This window comes from Rhinatrema bivittatum, chromosome 4 (assembly GCF_901001135.1).
Source record: "Rhinatrema bivittatum chromosome 4, aRhiBiv1.1, whole genome shotgun sequence".
Classification (NCBI taxonomy): Eukaryota; Metazoa; Chordata; class Amphibia; order Gymnophiona; family Rhinatrematidae; genus Rhinatrema; species Rhinatrema bivittatum.
In genome coordinates this window covers 290967433-290981012 of record NC_042618.1, presented here as the reverse complement: position 1 = coordinate 290981012, position 13580 = coordinate 290967433, and the positions used below count along the sequence as shown (strand labels likewise).

The following is a 13580-nucleotide window of genomic DNA, read 5'->3' as shown; positions in this document are numbered from 1 at the left end:
CAACTTTGAGTGAGAAACCATTTCTCATGAGGTGATTGTAAAAGAATTTACATCTATAAGTATTGGAATATCTTGGGCATTATAGTATACTGTGTTGGTGTAGCGTAGTGGGTGGAAAGATAGGGGTTATTTATTTCGGAGCTTTTATATACCGAGGTTTAGCAGAAAGCCTTCACCCCGGTTTACAGTAAAACAAATTATTACATCGAACAGTACATGGAACATAAAGTGGCAGAGATTACATCGAAACTGTTAGGAGAATATCATAGAAAAAATCTTAAACACTTGAACAAAGACATGTTGTGATTAACTAACATTAACGGCAACAAGAACTGGGAGATGGGTTTCTGGATATAAAAAACAGGACTAGAGCAAAGCAATATGAGAGAAAAGGTGGGGGGACGGGAGGGTAAGAAGGGGGTGGGGTATGGGAGGATCAGAAGGCGGGAGAAATGGATCGCTGCATTATACGGGTGGCATGTTCAGGGGATCGAGAGGAGAAGAGCGGTGGGGAGGGGGGGTAGGGCATTGGGAGCTCTTAGTGTGTTCATCCTGTATGGGAGTTGCTGGTGGAGTGGTTATGATGTTTAGCCCACGCCATCTCTGAATGTTTGGCTAAATAACCAGGTTTTCAGTTCTTTTTTGAAGGATTTGCTGTCTATTGTTGAGCTTAGGTATTGTGGTAAAGAGTTCCATATAATTGGACCTGCAATTGAGAAGGCTCTTTTTCTCGTGCTTGTGAGCTTCGCCGATGGAAGTGAGGGTATGTCCAGGAGTAATTTGCTGGTAGTTCTGGTGTATCGTTGAGGTTTGTGTTGATGGATCATGTTTTTGAGTGTGGTGTTCTCCGTTTTGTATAAGTCGTTGTGCACTATAGTAAGGGTTTTGAGTTTGATTCTCTGTTCGATTGGGAGCCAGTGAAGATTTTTTTAAGACAGGGGTGATGTGATCCGATTTTTTTTTTTTTTGCCAGTTAGGACTCTGGCTGCGGCATTTTGCAGCAGTTGGAGTGGTTTTAGGGTAGATTTGGGAAGACCTAACAGGAGCGAGTTGCAGTAGTCAAGGCTGTTGAAAATAAGTGATTGTAGTACTGTTCGGAATTCCTGATGGTGGAGAAGAGGTTTTAGATGTTTTAGGATGTGCAGTTTGCAGAATCCTTCTTTGGATTTGGTTGCAATGTTCTTTTTTTAAGTTGAGATCTTTGTCAATCCATATGCCGAGGTTTTTTGTATCATTTTTTATCGGGATGTTAATGTTGTCGATTATAAGGGAATGTGTATTGATAGTTTGTTCTGATATATTTCTTCCTATGAGGATGCATTCTGTTTTATTCATGTTTAGGCACAGTTTTAGTTGGTTTAGCATGTTTCTAATTGATGTTAGGTGGTTTTGCTGCGGTAGAGAGTGCCTCTTCTAGTGTGTTGGAAATTGGGATGATGAACTGGATGTCATCGGCATACATATAGTAAGTTATTCCGAGACTGGAGATGAGGTGGCATAGAGGGAGAAGATATATGTTGAAGAGGGTTGCGGATAGGGCGGACCCTTGCGGTACGCCGGTTTCGAGGGGAAAGGGGTTTGATGAGTTGCTGTTCATGGAGACCTTGAAGAATCTGTTCTGTAGGTAAGAGGAGAACCAGTTGAGGGTACTTCCTGTGAGGCCGATGTTAGTAAGTCTTGATAGTAGGCTTTTGTGGTCAACTGTGTCAAAAGCCGCAGATAGGTCGAGAAGTATTAGAAGATGGTTTATTTTGTTGTCGAGTCTTCTTAGGATTTCATTCGAGAGGTTGACGAGTAGTGTTTCTGTACTGCGGTTTTTTATGAATCCGTGTTGTGCATCGTGTAGAATTTTGTTGTTTTCAAGGTGTTCGTTTAGTTGAGACAGAGCTGCCTTCTCGGTTAACTTAGCAAGTAGAGGAAGGTTTGAGATCAGACGGTAGTTGTTCAGGTCTTTGGGGTCTAGGTTCTTCTTTTTTAGAATTGGAGTTATGGTTGCCGTTTTTAGTACGGTTGGCAGCTCACCTTCTTCGAGAGATTTGTTGACGATGGCGGCTATGGTTGGGGCGATGATATGAGCCATATCTTTGAGGTTACGTGTAGGGATGGTGTCCAGGTCATGATGAGCAGGGTTGATTTTTTTTTTTTTTAGCATTTTTTCGGCTTTGGTGACAGAAATTGGGTTGAATTGTGACCATGGTGTTATGTTCATTGTTTCGCATTGATTCTCTGAGGGTGTGGAGTTGTTGAATGTGTTCGTTATTCTGCTGATTTTATCTTTAAAGAATGTGGCGAGTTCTTGCGATAGATTGATTGTGCTGGGGCGTTGTTACTTTTTTCATCTGTTAGGTTCTTGACAATGTTGAACAGCGCATTTGTGTTATTGGATGAGTTTTTTATCTTTTGACTGTAGTAGTTGCGTTTAGTGGTCATAATCATGTTTTTATAGGTGGCCAGTTGAGTGCGGTATCTTTGAAGGTTTTTTGTGGAATTCGTTTTTCTCCATTCTTTTTCCATTTTTCTGAGGTTTGTTTTCAATGATCTTAGATTCGAGTTAAACCATGGGTTGTTTTTGCCGTTGGTTGGTTTTCTTTGTCTTGTTTTTTCGGGGTTTATCTTGTTAGCAGTTTGTTCTGTGAGTTGGTGCCATGATTGTATCGCTCTGTTGATGTTGGATAGGTCTAGGTTTGCCAGTTGCTTTTCTAGCTCTTTTTGGAGTAGGTCCTGTTGAAAGGGAGGGCGGTATTTAAACGATTTAGATTCATTTGCGCACGTCATGTTTCTGGACTGTAGATGTGATTTGCATTGTATAAGGAAGTGGTCAGACCATGGGACTGGGTTGGCTGAGGTGGATGTATCTGTGAAGTAGTGATTGGTGAAAATGAGGTCCAAGGTGAGACAGTCTCTGAGTGGGGGTGTTCACATGTTGTTTCAGATTAAAGCTGGAAAGCATGTCTAATAGTGTTTGGCAGCTTTGTGTTTTGGGGTTTCTATCTGTGTGGAGGTTGAAATCTCCAAGTATTATAGTAGGTTTTTTCATGCTGATGTTAGTTATTAGGAATTCTAGGAGTGGTGAAATTTCATTTTCAAGGAGATTTGGAGGGCAGTAGACAAGGCATACCTGTAGGTGATCAGTCAGAGCGACTTCGTATTTCTTTGGTAGGTTGTTAGGGGTCAGTTTCATGTGGAGATTCTTTTTTATTATCAGTAGTAGTCCGCCTTTTCTTCTGGACTTTCGAGGGATAGAGAATAGGTCGTAGTTGTTGTTGGCTATTTGATTCGTAAGGACTTGGTCAGTGTTTTTGAACCAGGTTTCTGTTATCACTATGAAGTCGGGCTTTTTTTCTTGGATTAGGTCATTTATTAGAAAGTATTTTTTGGTTAATGATTGGGCGTTTATTAGGAAGAAGGTGAAGTAGATAAGGCTTTTTATGTTCTTCCTCAGTGGAATGTTGATGAGATGTTGAGTTTTCTCAGAGGAGTGGTCATGGTTAGGCTGGTCGGTGAATTTGAGGTCTGATTCCTTCTGTTTTGTAGAATTCGAATTGTTTAGCCTGGATCTGGGTGGGTGCGGGATTAGATGTATGGATGAGAGTTTGAGGGCCTGTTTTGTGTCTTGTGTGGAGAAGGCCGTAGTGTGATAGTAGTTGTGGCTTCAGAAGTGGTGATGGAGAGGGGTGCTGGGTGGGATTGTGCACGAATAGCGTTGGTTATAGCGAAAATATAGAAGTAGGGTTGGTATCTGGTTGGTGTAGGTCTGGAGTATCTGGTTGAGGCTTGAGATTATAGGCCTTATTTTTTTACTGTTTGTGACTGTATCCGACTTTCGATGAAAAATTGTAGGCGGTTACCGCAGTCTGGGTTGCACAGAGGAGTAGTTGAGATAATTGATGATGGGCTGCACGAAGGGGCGCACAAAGGGGCAGGCTCCTTTGTCGCGCGACGCCTGGAGATCGCGCCGGGATTTAAATCCCCTCCTGGTCGCGTCTAAGATGACATCAGCGGCAGTGCAACTGGGGAGGGGATTGTCTTGTAGTCTGGATCATTCAAACACACTAAGGAAGCAATGACATCGGACTATATCTCACATGGAAATATGGAAAGCTATATCTTCTGTATAATATATGCACAGATGTTTATTAGAACGTCTGTGGCAATATAAACAAAACAGGATATATATCAGCACAATACCCAAGGGTAAATAATTTTCTTCAGCTAACGGAAATATATATATACAAAGGCCTAGCAAAAGGTACCATTTTCCTGGATGAGTGCCCTCTTATCTCTCCAGTCAATGGCTGCAAGCATTATCTCTGGGGAGGGCTGAAAATGATACTAGAGATTTTTTTTTTTCATTGTGAAGATTGGTCTTGCTGATGTGATCTGCTCAGCTTTCAGCAGAGAATCTGCCCATACTACCGGGTGCTAAAGTCTTATCCCTATGTCTGGACATTCGCTGAACAGGTTTCTTTGTCTCTAACCCTCCTTGAAATATTTCCAAACTAGCTGATGATAAAAACTACTGCATGTTTTAAAACTATACGGAAATGGTGGATCTCTTGTGGTTTTATTCACTATCTCTAACCACCATTTTGTCCACCATTCTCTCTCATATGTGAAACCACTTGCTCTGCACTTCTCTACACCTAACATATATTCTACTGGATACCCAGGATGGTAACTAAAAATCATGAGAAGAGTCAATGTAAAATAAAAGTAATCATATAGCAAGGAAATTGTATTGTAATAAGAATGTGTGTGCCCCAAAAGCTAAAAACGCACTTGTATCCATAAGATCTATAAAAGTTTATTCTGTGTCTACAAACTAAGTCTGGACCGATGCCAGGTGTTTCCCAGTCTTCAGCACTAGTAGAGCTATTTGGTTCTAACTGAACACCAAGGACAAGATTTAACTCCATAACTACCAAGCTGTCTGTAAGTGATATTCCTATTCTTTTAAGTAAGTCTTGTCTCTATCTTGTACTTCCAGGTTAATTCTGTTTCAAGAAAAGGGAGAGCTGTGGGCTGTGGAGAGGGGTTATCTAAAGCCCAGAATCCCACAATTTCTTCTGTATGCTTTAAGCAGTACTGTGTGTCAATTATCTTTTCTGGCAAAAATATTCAGTACTTTCCAAGCAAGTTACATGCTGGTACTATAATTGAGTATGTTATTTTCTCTCCCTAACATCCTCTTTCTCCATTTCTTCACCTGCACTGTCTTGTCAGTACCAACTTCTGATTATACTAGGGGGAAGGGGAGTTGCACACAGTATTTTTTTTTTTTGTTGAACTCGGTCACATGAAGCTGCATGCTTTAACTATGAATCATAATTGGGTTTTTTTTTTTTCTTATAAGGGACTAAGTTAACCCTTCGTGACACACAGAAATGCTTCTGCAAAAAAAACTATCCTTTACTACCTGACACAGGTAGTGCTCTAGTTCAGTGGTTCCCAACCTTTTTTGTTTCATGGCACACCTGGCACAGGGATCACTTTGTTGTGGCACACCACTCACTTCCCCATCATCACTTTCTCTTCTCTTCCCTCTTCTCCCTTCCCTCTTCCCCCAGGATCGTAATCATGCCTCTCCCCTGGCATCATCATCATCATCATCTTCTTCTTCTTCCCTTCCCTCTCCCCCTATGTCCCTGGCATCATCACCTTCCCTCCCCTAATACCTCTTTCCCCACCCTTGCATCATCAACTTCTCTTTCCCTTATCCCCAGGCATCAACACCTTCCACCACTTCTTCCCCACCCCTTTCCATCACCATCTCCATCCCTATCCCCCTGACATCCATCTCCTTCCCTCTCCCTCACCCCTTGGCATCATCACTTTTCCTCTCTTTCTGTTCCCTGTCATCTCCTTCCCTCTTCCTCCACTCCTCTCCCTCACTCCTTGGCGTCATCACCATCCCTCTTCCTTGTCTCCATCACCCCGGCATCATCAATGTCCCCTCTTTCTCCATTCCACACCTTCTCTTCCCTTTCTTTTCACCCCTTTGCATCATCATCATCATCTTCCCTCACTCCCTGGCATTATTACATTCCTTCTCTCCTCCACTGACATCATCAGTCTTCAGTCTCTCCCTAACTCTCTGGCATCATCTTCTCATTCCATTCCCTCCACCCCCTGGCATCGCCTTCCCTCAACCTCTTGCTGGCATCCTTATCTTCCCTCTCCTTCCACTCTTCTCCCCCAACCCCTGGCATCATCAACTTCCCTGTCTCACATCTCCTGGCATCATCACATTCCCTCTCTCCCCCCACACCATGTGGCTCATTCATCTGTCCCTTTCTCCACTCCTCCTCCAATTCTTGAATAGCAACAGTCTGGGAGCAGGCTTACAGAGTGCTGCTGCTTCCTCTTTTGTTAGCTTCCCTCTTCAATCTGAACTGCTTGGGGCAGCAAGTCTCACAAGCCTACAGAGCCTCATGCAGTTTCTGTTGCAGGGGAGAGCCAGCAGAGGGGAAAGGAGAAGCAGCTGCCGATTAAGTGCTACTCTCCCATGCTCTTTGCTGGTGGGAGGACATCCTGCAGGCCAGAAGCAAAAGAGAAAAGGAGAATGCATTTGCAGCACACCTGAACTTGAGCCACGGCACACTAGTTGGGAAATACTGCTCTAGTTAGCTGAAAATTGGCTGCTGTAAATATTTATGCATACAAATTATCATCCTCATTGCATATCACAAAAGTACATGGTCATTCATCTGTAGGTCTAATAATATAAAGTAGCACATTATCTAAGGAATGCCCTAACAGTTAATATGTAGGAGAGACCACTACCATGAATGCTTTCAACCAAAATCAAGCATAAACATGTGCAGGTTCTAATGTCTCATAACCAGCGGACTCTGTTTTTCTTTAAAGGTAACTTTACAAACCCATAAAGTATAACATGGGAATTATACTTGGAGTACTTTAAATATTTCAGATTTAACTAGATTATATTTTTTCAGGTTTCACAATTGTGATTTGTCCACTGGTCTCGCTGATGGAAGATCAGGTAATGGTTTTGGAGCAGCTTGGTGTTTCAGCAGTCTCATTAAATGCTTCAAGCAATAAGGTTTGTTATATACTACTATTTATTTTGAATGATACAAAGGTTTATGTAGCCAGTTTCTAAGGTCTTTGAATTATGTATTGTGGTCTTTGTGCAGTGCTGGTAGTACAGTGTACTCTGCATGTGAAAGTTATATGGTTGAAGGGATCAGTGCTGGGAATAGATGTAAGATACATTCTATTGATTAGGATACTGGTTTAAAGAGAGGCAGCTTGTGTTCGTCCTTCTGCTTTGGAAAATCATTCTTCAGCAAATTTGTAGACCTAACACTATGAATAATGGCTTCTAAATTTCAGATCTACTATATAACAGTTTAACTTAAATCCAAGCCTCAGAAATGCATTTGAAATTTTTATATGTGGTTTTGATGAAAGAGACTGGAAGTTTGGGAAAACTTTATGAAATTAATTTTACCCTTCCAACTGGCTCATTTAATGCATATCATTGTAGATAAGAGTAGTATGTATGTTTTACCAAAGAGATGTCTCAAATAAGCGTCATTATTATATTTATTTTTTCTCACAGGACAAGCAGGATGGTAGTCCTCACATATGGGTGATTGATATCACCCATATATGAGGATATTGGATGAAGCCCAATCACGGAAAACTTCTGTCAAAGTTTCCAGAACTTTGACTGGCCCCTACTGGGCATGCCCAGCATGGCACTATCCCTGCAGCCAGCAGGGGTCCCCCTTCAGTCTTCCTTTTTTCCGCGCAGCAGTAGCCTCGCGGTTAAGGAGCTCTGCAGAGATTCCTGACAGGAATTTTCCTCATGGAATTACTAAAAGTTAATTTGCCCTACAAGGGTCCCTCCTCTAACTTTTTCAAGCTGCGGCACTCCGGTAAGTTTTTACCCATGTTTCCGTCGATTACTGTCTAGTTTGGCCCTCATGGCCTACTGACCGTCGACCGTACCGAGGTTAAATTTTTTTCCATGGCATCAGGGTTCCGTCAGTGCCTGGACTGTAATCGCACCATGTCCATCACAGACCCCGATAAAGTCTGTGTAATGTGTCTTGGACGAGAGCATGATGTCTTGACCTGCACCAAATGTGCCCTAATGACACCAAAAGGTCGCAAGGCCAGAATGGAGAAGATGGAACTTCTCTTCCGTGCGCAAACCCCGACTCCGGCCATTGCATCGACGTCGTCAGAACTAGCATCGTCCACCGGCCAGTGACCGTCTGGCATAGACTACATCTCTGCCTTCGACACCCTCTGCTCCCCCTCAGGACCGAGGGGATCATAGAGACAAACATCGCCATCGGCATAGAAAGTCTAGGACCATCGAGGGAGCAAAATCATCGACCTCGCCATCATCTGAGCCGCTGTCGAAGAAACCCCGTCCAGAAAAGGCACCGACCTTTTTGGCGACCGGGTCACCGAGGCAACCCTCCCTCGATAGGGCATCGGGAGACGCGACTCCGCCTTTAACGGTGGTCCCTCCGGCTATGCCTCTGCCTCCTTCTTCTGTTCCGGAGCCGGGGCTGCTTGCTCCAGGTCTCCGAGAAGAACTGGACCGGATGGTTCAGGAGGCCATTGACAAGGCGATGCAACGACTCCAGGTTCTTCCGGCACAGTCACCGGTACCGATTGTGGAACCGATCACCGACCCAATTCCTGCAGCATTGGCACCGCTGCTCTCCAGGATGGAAGCACTCATAGCCGCTTTTCCACCAATGGATCCTGGGTCACCGATGGCGCCGGTGCCCTCCCCACTCACACTGTCATCGGGAGGAGAAACAGCGTTTCGCATCCCTCCTTCAGGAGTTCTGCCTCAGCCATCGATGCCGATACATCCATCGCCACCGATCCAACCATCGGTGCTGATATGTCCGTTGGCGCCACGAGCCATCCATCGATGCCCTCGATACCTGCACCGGTGCCTTTGATGCCTTCTTCAGTGCCTCCGATTATTCCTTTGATTCCTTCGGAGCCTAGACCAGGACCTTCAGGTATCCCACCATCCCGTCCCCCTGTACATCCTAGAGGGGCAGGTGCTGATCCCTATGATACCTGGACTGATGATTCCTCACCAGACACCGATGATTTGCCTTCACCACCTTCACCCACTGAAAGTGGAAAGCGTTCTCCAGAGGACCTTTCCTTTATAAATTTTGTGAAGGAAATGTCTGAATTGGTTCCCTTCCAATTACAGACTGAACAGGATGATAGGCATCAGATGATTGAGTTGCTCCAATTCCTGGATGCTCCCAAAGTAATAACATCCATTCCTATCCACCAGGTTCTTCTGGATCTCCTGAAGAAGAACTGGGAACATCCTGGCTCCATTGCTCCAGTCCACAGAAAAGCTGACACTACCTATTTGGTGCAGTCAGCTCCAGGCTTTCAGAAACCACAATTGGATCACCAATCTGTAGTGGTAGAATCGGCTCAGAAGAGAGCAAAGAGGTCAAAGTCTCATACTTCTTTTCCCCCTGGCAAGGAACAGAAGTTTCTAGATGCCATTGGCCACCAAGTCTACCAAGGATCAATGCTCATCTCCCGAATTGCCACTTATCAGCTCTGTATGACCCAATATAACAGGGTCATTTTCAAGCAGATACAAGACTTGACAGACTCCAGCAATTTCAAGATCAGCTCCAAACCCTAGTAAACAAGGGTTTTGAGGCAGGCAAGCATGAGATCAGATCATCTTATGACATCTTTGATACTGCTACAAGGGTATCTGCAGCTGCTATTTTGGCGAGAAGGTGGGTCTGGCTTAAGTCTTCTGACCTTCGCCCTGAGGTACAAGACAGGTTATCCGACCTGTCCTGTGTAGGAGATAATCTGTTTGGTGAACAGATTCAACGGACGGTGGTGGAACTTAAGGACCATCATGAGACCCTAAGACAGCTCTCTGATGCCTTCTAACTATTCTTCTAGCCCTTCAGAAAGGACTCTTAAGAAGGCATTCTTCTGCCCGAAGAAGTCCTACCCGCCACCAACCAGATCCCGTGCCACGAGACCTTTTCAAAAAGCACAGTCTCGTCAAACACATAAGCAAAAACCACAAGCAGCTCCTCAGCCAGGGCCTGCTTCAGGTTTTTGACTTCCACCTAGAGAGCAGCAGCCAGCTTCCATTGCCTCATATCCCAGTGGGAGGTCGATTGTGCCACCTCCACAACATATAGCACTCAATCACTTCAGACCAATGGGTACTGGCGATAATTGCTCAGGGTTACCATCTGAACTTTCTCTCTGTGCCACCGGACTCCCCACCTCTGCCGACGTGGAGAACATCCGATCACTCCGTCCATCTAGATCAAGAGGTTTCTCTCCTTTTGCAGTCCAAGGCAATAGAACCCGTACCCTACTTTCAGCAAAGCCTAGAGTTCTATTCCCGTTACTTTCTAATCCCCCAAAAAACGGGAGGGGTTCATCCTATTCTGGACCTACGGGCCCTCAACAAGTACCTCCAGCAAGAAAAGTTCAAGATGGTAACCTTAGGCCCCCTTCTTCCTCTTCTAAAAGAGGAGACTGGCTCTGCTCTCTGGACCTCCAGGATGCATACACTCATATTGCGATAACTCCATCTCATCACAAATACCTGAGGTTTCTAGTAGGCCCCCAAGCACTATCAATACCGAGTGCTTCTATTCGGCCTAGCATCTGCGCCACGAGTCCACAAAATGCCTCGTGGTAGTTGCAGCCTTCCTCAGGACCCAAGGTGTTCACGTCTACCCCTATCTAGACGACTGGTTAATCGGGGCTCCCACTCAGCAAGCTGCTCTGTCGTCCCTCAATCTAACCTTGCACACTCTAATTTCATTAGGATTTCTCGTCAACTAGACAAATCCTACTTAGTCCCATCTCAAACCTTGTCGTTCATTGGGGCAGACTTGGACACCTTGCAGGCAAAGTCTTTCCTGCCTCGACAGCGAGCCCACACTCTCGTGTCTCTTGCACACCAGCTGCAGTCTCAGCACTCCGCGATTGGATGCCACACTCTCATCCTCCTGGGACACATGGCGTCCTCAGTTCAGGTCACACCAATGGCCTGTTTGGCCATGAGAGTCATGCAGTGGACTCTACGGTCTCAATGGTCTCAAAGCATTCAGCCCCTGTCGACCATTGTCCACGTAACAGACTCTCACGCCGTCAGTTGCTAGCCTGGTGGAAAAACCAGATCAATCTCCTCCAAGGCTTGCCCTTTCAGGCTCCAGACCCTCAGTTAATTCTCACCACCGATGCTTCCAACCTCGGATGGGGAGCCCATGTGGCCAATCTACAGACACAAGGCTCTTGGTCTCCAGAGGAAGCCAAACACCAAATAAATTTCCTGAAGCTTCGAGCAATCAGATATGCTCTCAGGGCATTTCAGGATCACCTCTCAAATCAAGTTATCCTGATCCAGATGGACAATCAGGTGGCCATGTGGTACATTAAAAACAGGGAGGCACGGGCTCCTTCCTTCTGTGTCAGGAAGCTGCACAGATATAGGCGGAGGCTCTCTCCCATTCAATGTACTTCAGGGCCACCTTCTTGCCGGAAGTGGACAATATATTGGCAGACAGGCTAAGTCTCATCTTTCAACCGCACGAGTGGTCTCTCAACCCCTCGGTAGTGAACTCCATCTTCCACCGATGGGGATATCCTCAGATAGACCTCTTTGCGTCTCCTCAAAATCGCAAAGTAGAGAACTTCTGCTCTCTCATTTGCAGCAAACACTCTCGTGGGCAACTGGTCTACTCTATACATTCCCCCCACTTCCTCTTCCCTCAAAGACTCTCGTGAAGTTATGTCAGGACAAGGGATGCATAATCCTGATAGCACCTCACTGGCCACGCCAAGTGTGGTTTCCCATACTACAGGATCTCTCCATTCGCAGGCACATTCCCTTGGGAAAGGACCCGCTTCTGATTACTCAAAACGACGGGTGCCTCCGCCATCCCAATCTTCACGCCTTATCCCTGACGGCATGAATGTTGAAAGGTTAATCCTTCAGCCACTTAACCTTTCTGAACCAGTTTTCTGTGTCTTGATTGCTTCATGGAAGCCTTCCACAAGAAAAGCTTACTCTTACAAATGGAATAGGTTCATGTCTTGGTGCTCTTCTCAGTCCCTTGTCCCCTTTACCTCTCCAGTCACGAAGTTTTTGGACTATCTCTGGCATTTATCAGTCAGGTCTAAAAGCTTCTATCAGGATGCATGTCAGTGCGGTAGCCGCCTTCCATAAAGGTATCGGGGATGTTCCTATAATCAGTACAACCCCTTGTTACACCATTTCTGACAGGCTTGCTTCACCTCAAGCCTCCACTACGTCCTCCGGCCCCTTCTTAGGACGTTAATCTGGTTTTGGGTCGGCTCATGAAAGCACCATTCGAGCCTCTTCATTCCTGTGAACTTCGATATCTCACATGGAAAGTGATTTTCCTTTTGGTAATCACTTCAGCTCGCAGAGTTAGTGAATTACATGCCATAGTTACCTATCTGCCTTACACTAAACTTCTGCAGGTCCGGGCAGTACTCCGCACTCACACTAAATTCTTACCCAAGGTAGTTTCGGATTTTCATTTAAATCTATCCATCATACTACGTACCTTTTTTCCCAGGCCCCATTCCAACCCAGGAGAGCAGGCTCTGCATACCCTTGACTGTAAACAGGCTCTAGCGTTCTACCTAGACCGTACAGCTGCCCACAGGAAAAGCACTCAATTGTTTGTCTCTTTCCATCCTAACAAATTAGGGCAGCCTGTGGGTAAGCAGACTCTCTTCTCCTGGTTAGCGGACTGCATATCCTTTTGCTATCAGCAAGCGGGCATTCCATTTCAAGACCGTGTTAAAGCACACTCTGTGAGGGCCATGGCGACTTCAGTAGCACACCTACGATCGGTGCCGCTTCCTGATATCTGCAGGGCTGCCACATGGAGTTCTCTCCACACCTTTGCAGCCCATTATTGCTTGGACAAAGCCAGAAGACAAGATTCCATCTTCGGCCAGTCTGTCCCTCGTAACCTGTTTACAACGTGACGTACCAACACCCTTCCGCCTGCCCGTTAAAATTTGGTTGAGGGAATCCTGAATCCTATCCTAATCCTAGTGCCTTGCGCACCTGGATACATTTGCTGCATTTCTCGGACAACCTCAGCTCAGTACTCACCCATATGTGAGGACTACTATCCTGCTTGTCCTTTGAGAAAGCAAATGTTGCTTACCTGTAACAGATGTTCTCACAGGACGTTTGCTTATTTTATTTTTCGGCACTGCCTGTAGCTTTTAAACAAGACTGAAGGGGGACACCTGCTGGCTGCAGGGTTAGTTCTATGCTGGGCATGCCCAGTAGGGGCCAGCCAAAGATCTGGAAACTTTTTGACAGAAGTTTTCCGTGATAGTCCTCACAGGATGGAGCCCAAACATCCTACTGTCCTGTGAGAACACCTGTTACAGGTAAGCAACATTTGCTATTCTCTATATACCATACTGTATACCTAATGAAGTAAATAGGTATACAATACCAGAAAACTATGCTGTTATTGTTTAGATAGAAATCCTGAAAGAACATCTAGTCAGAG

The 13580-nt window shown here is 45.3% G+C and overlaps 1 protein-coding gene across 3 annotated transcripts in view; it reads left to right on the top strand.

Annotated features, from left to right (window-relative positions):
* Positions 1-13580, top strand: part of RECQL (RecQ like helicase) — a 290842-nt gene that overhangs the window by 61778 nt on the left and 215484 nt on the right. For all 3 annotated transcript variants that reach the window (XM_029600183.1, XM_029600182.1, XM_029600181.1), the window contains one exon: positions 6957-7063. In XM_029600183.1, the coding sequence (XP_029456043.1) occupies positions 6957-7063 (107 nt within the window). The remainder of the gene's footprint in view (positions 1-6956; positions 7064-13580) is intronic.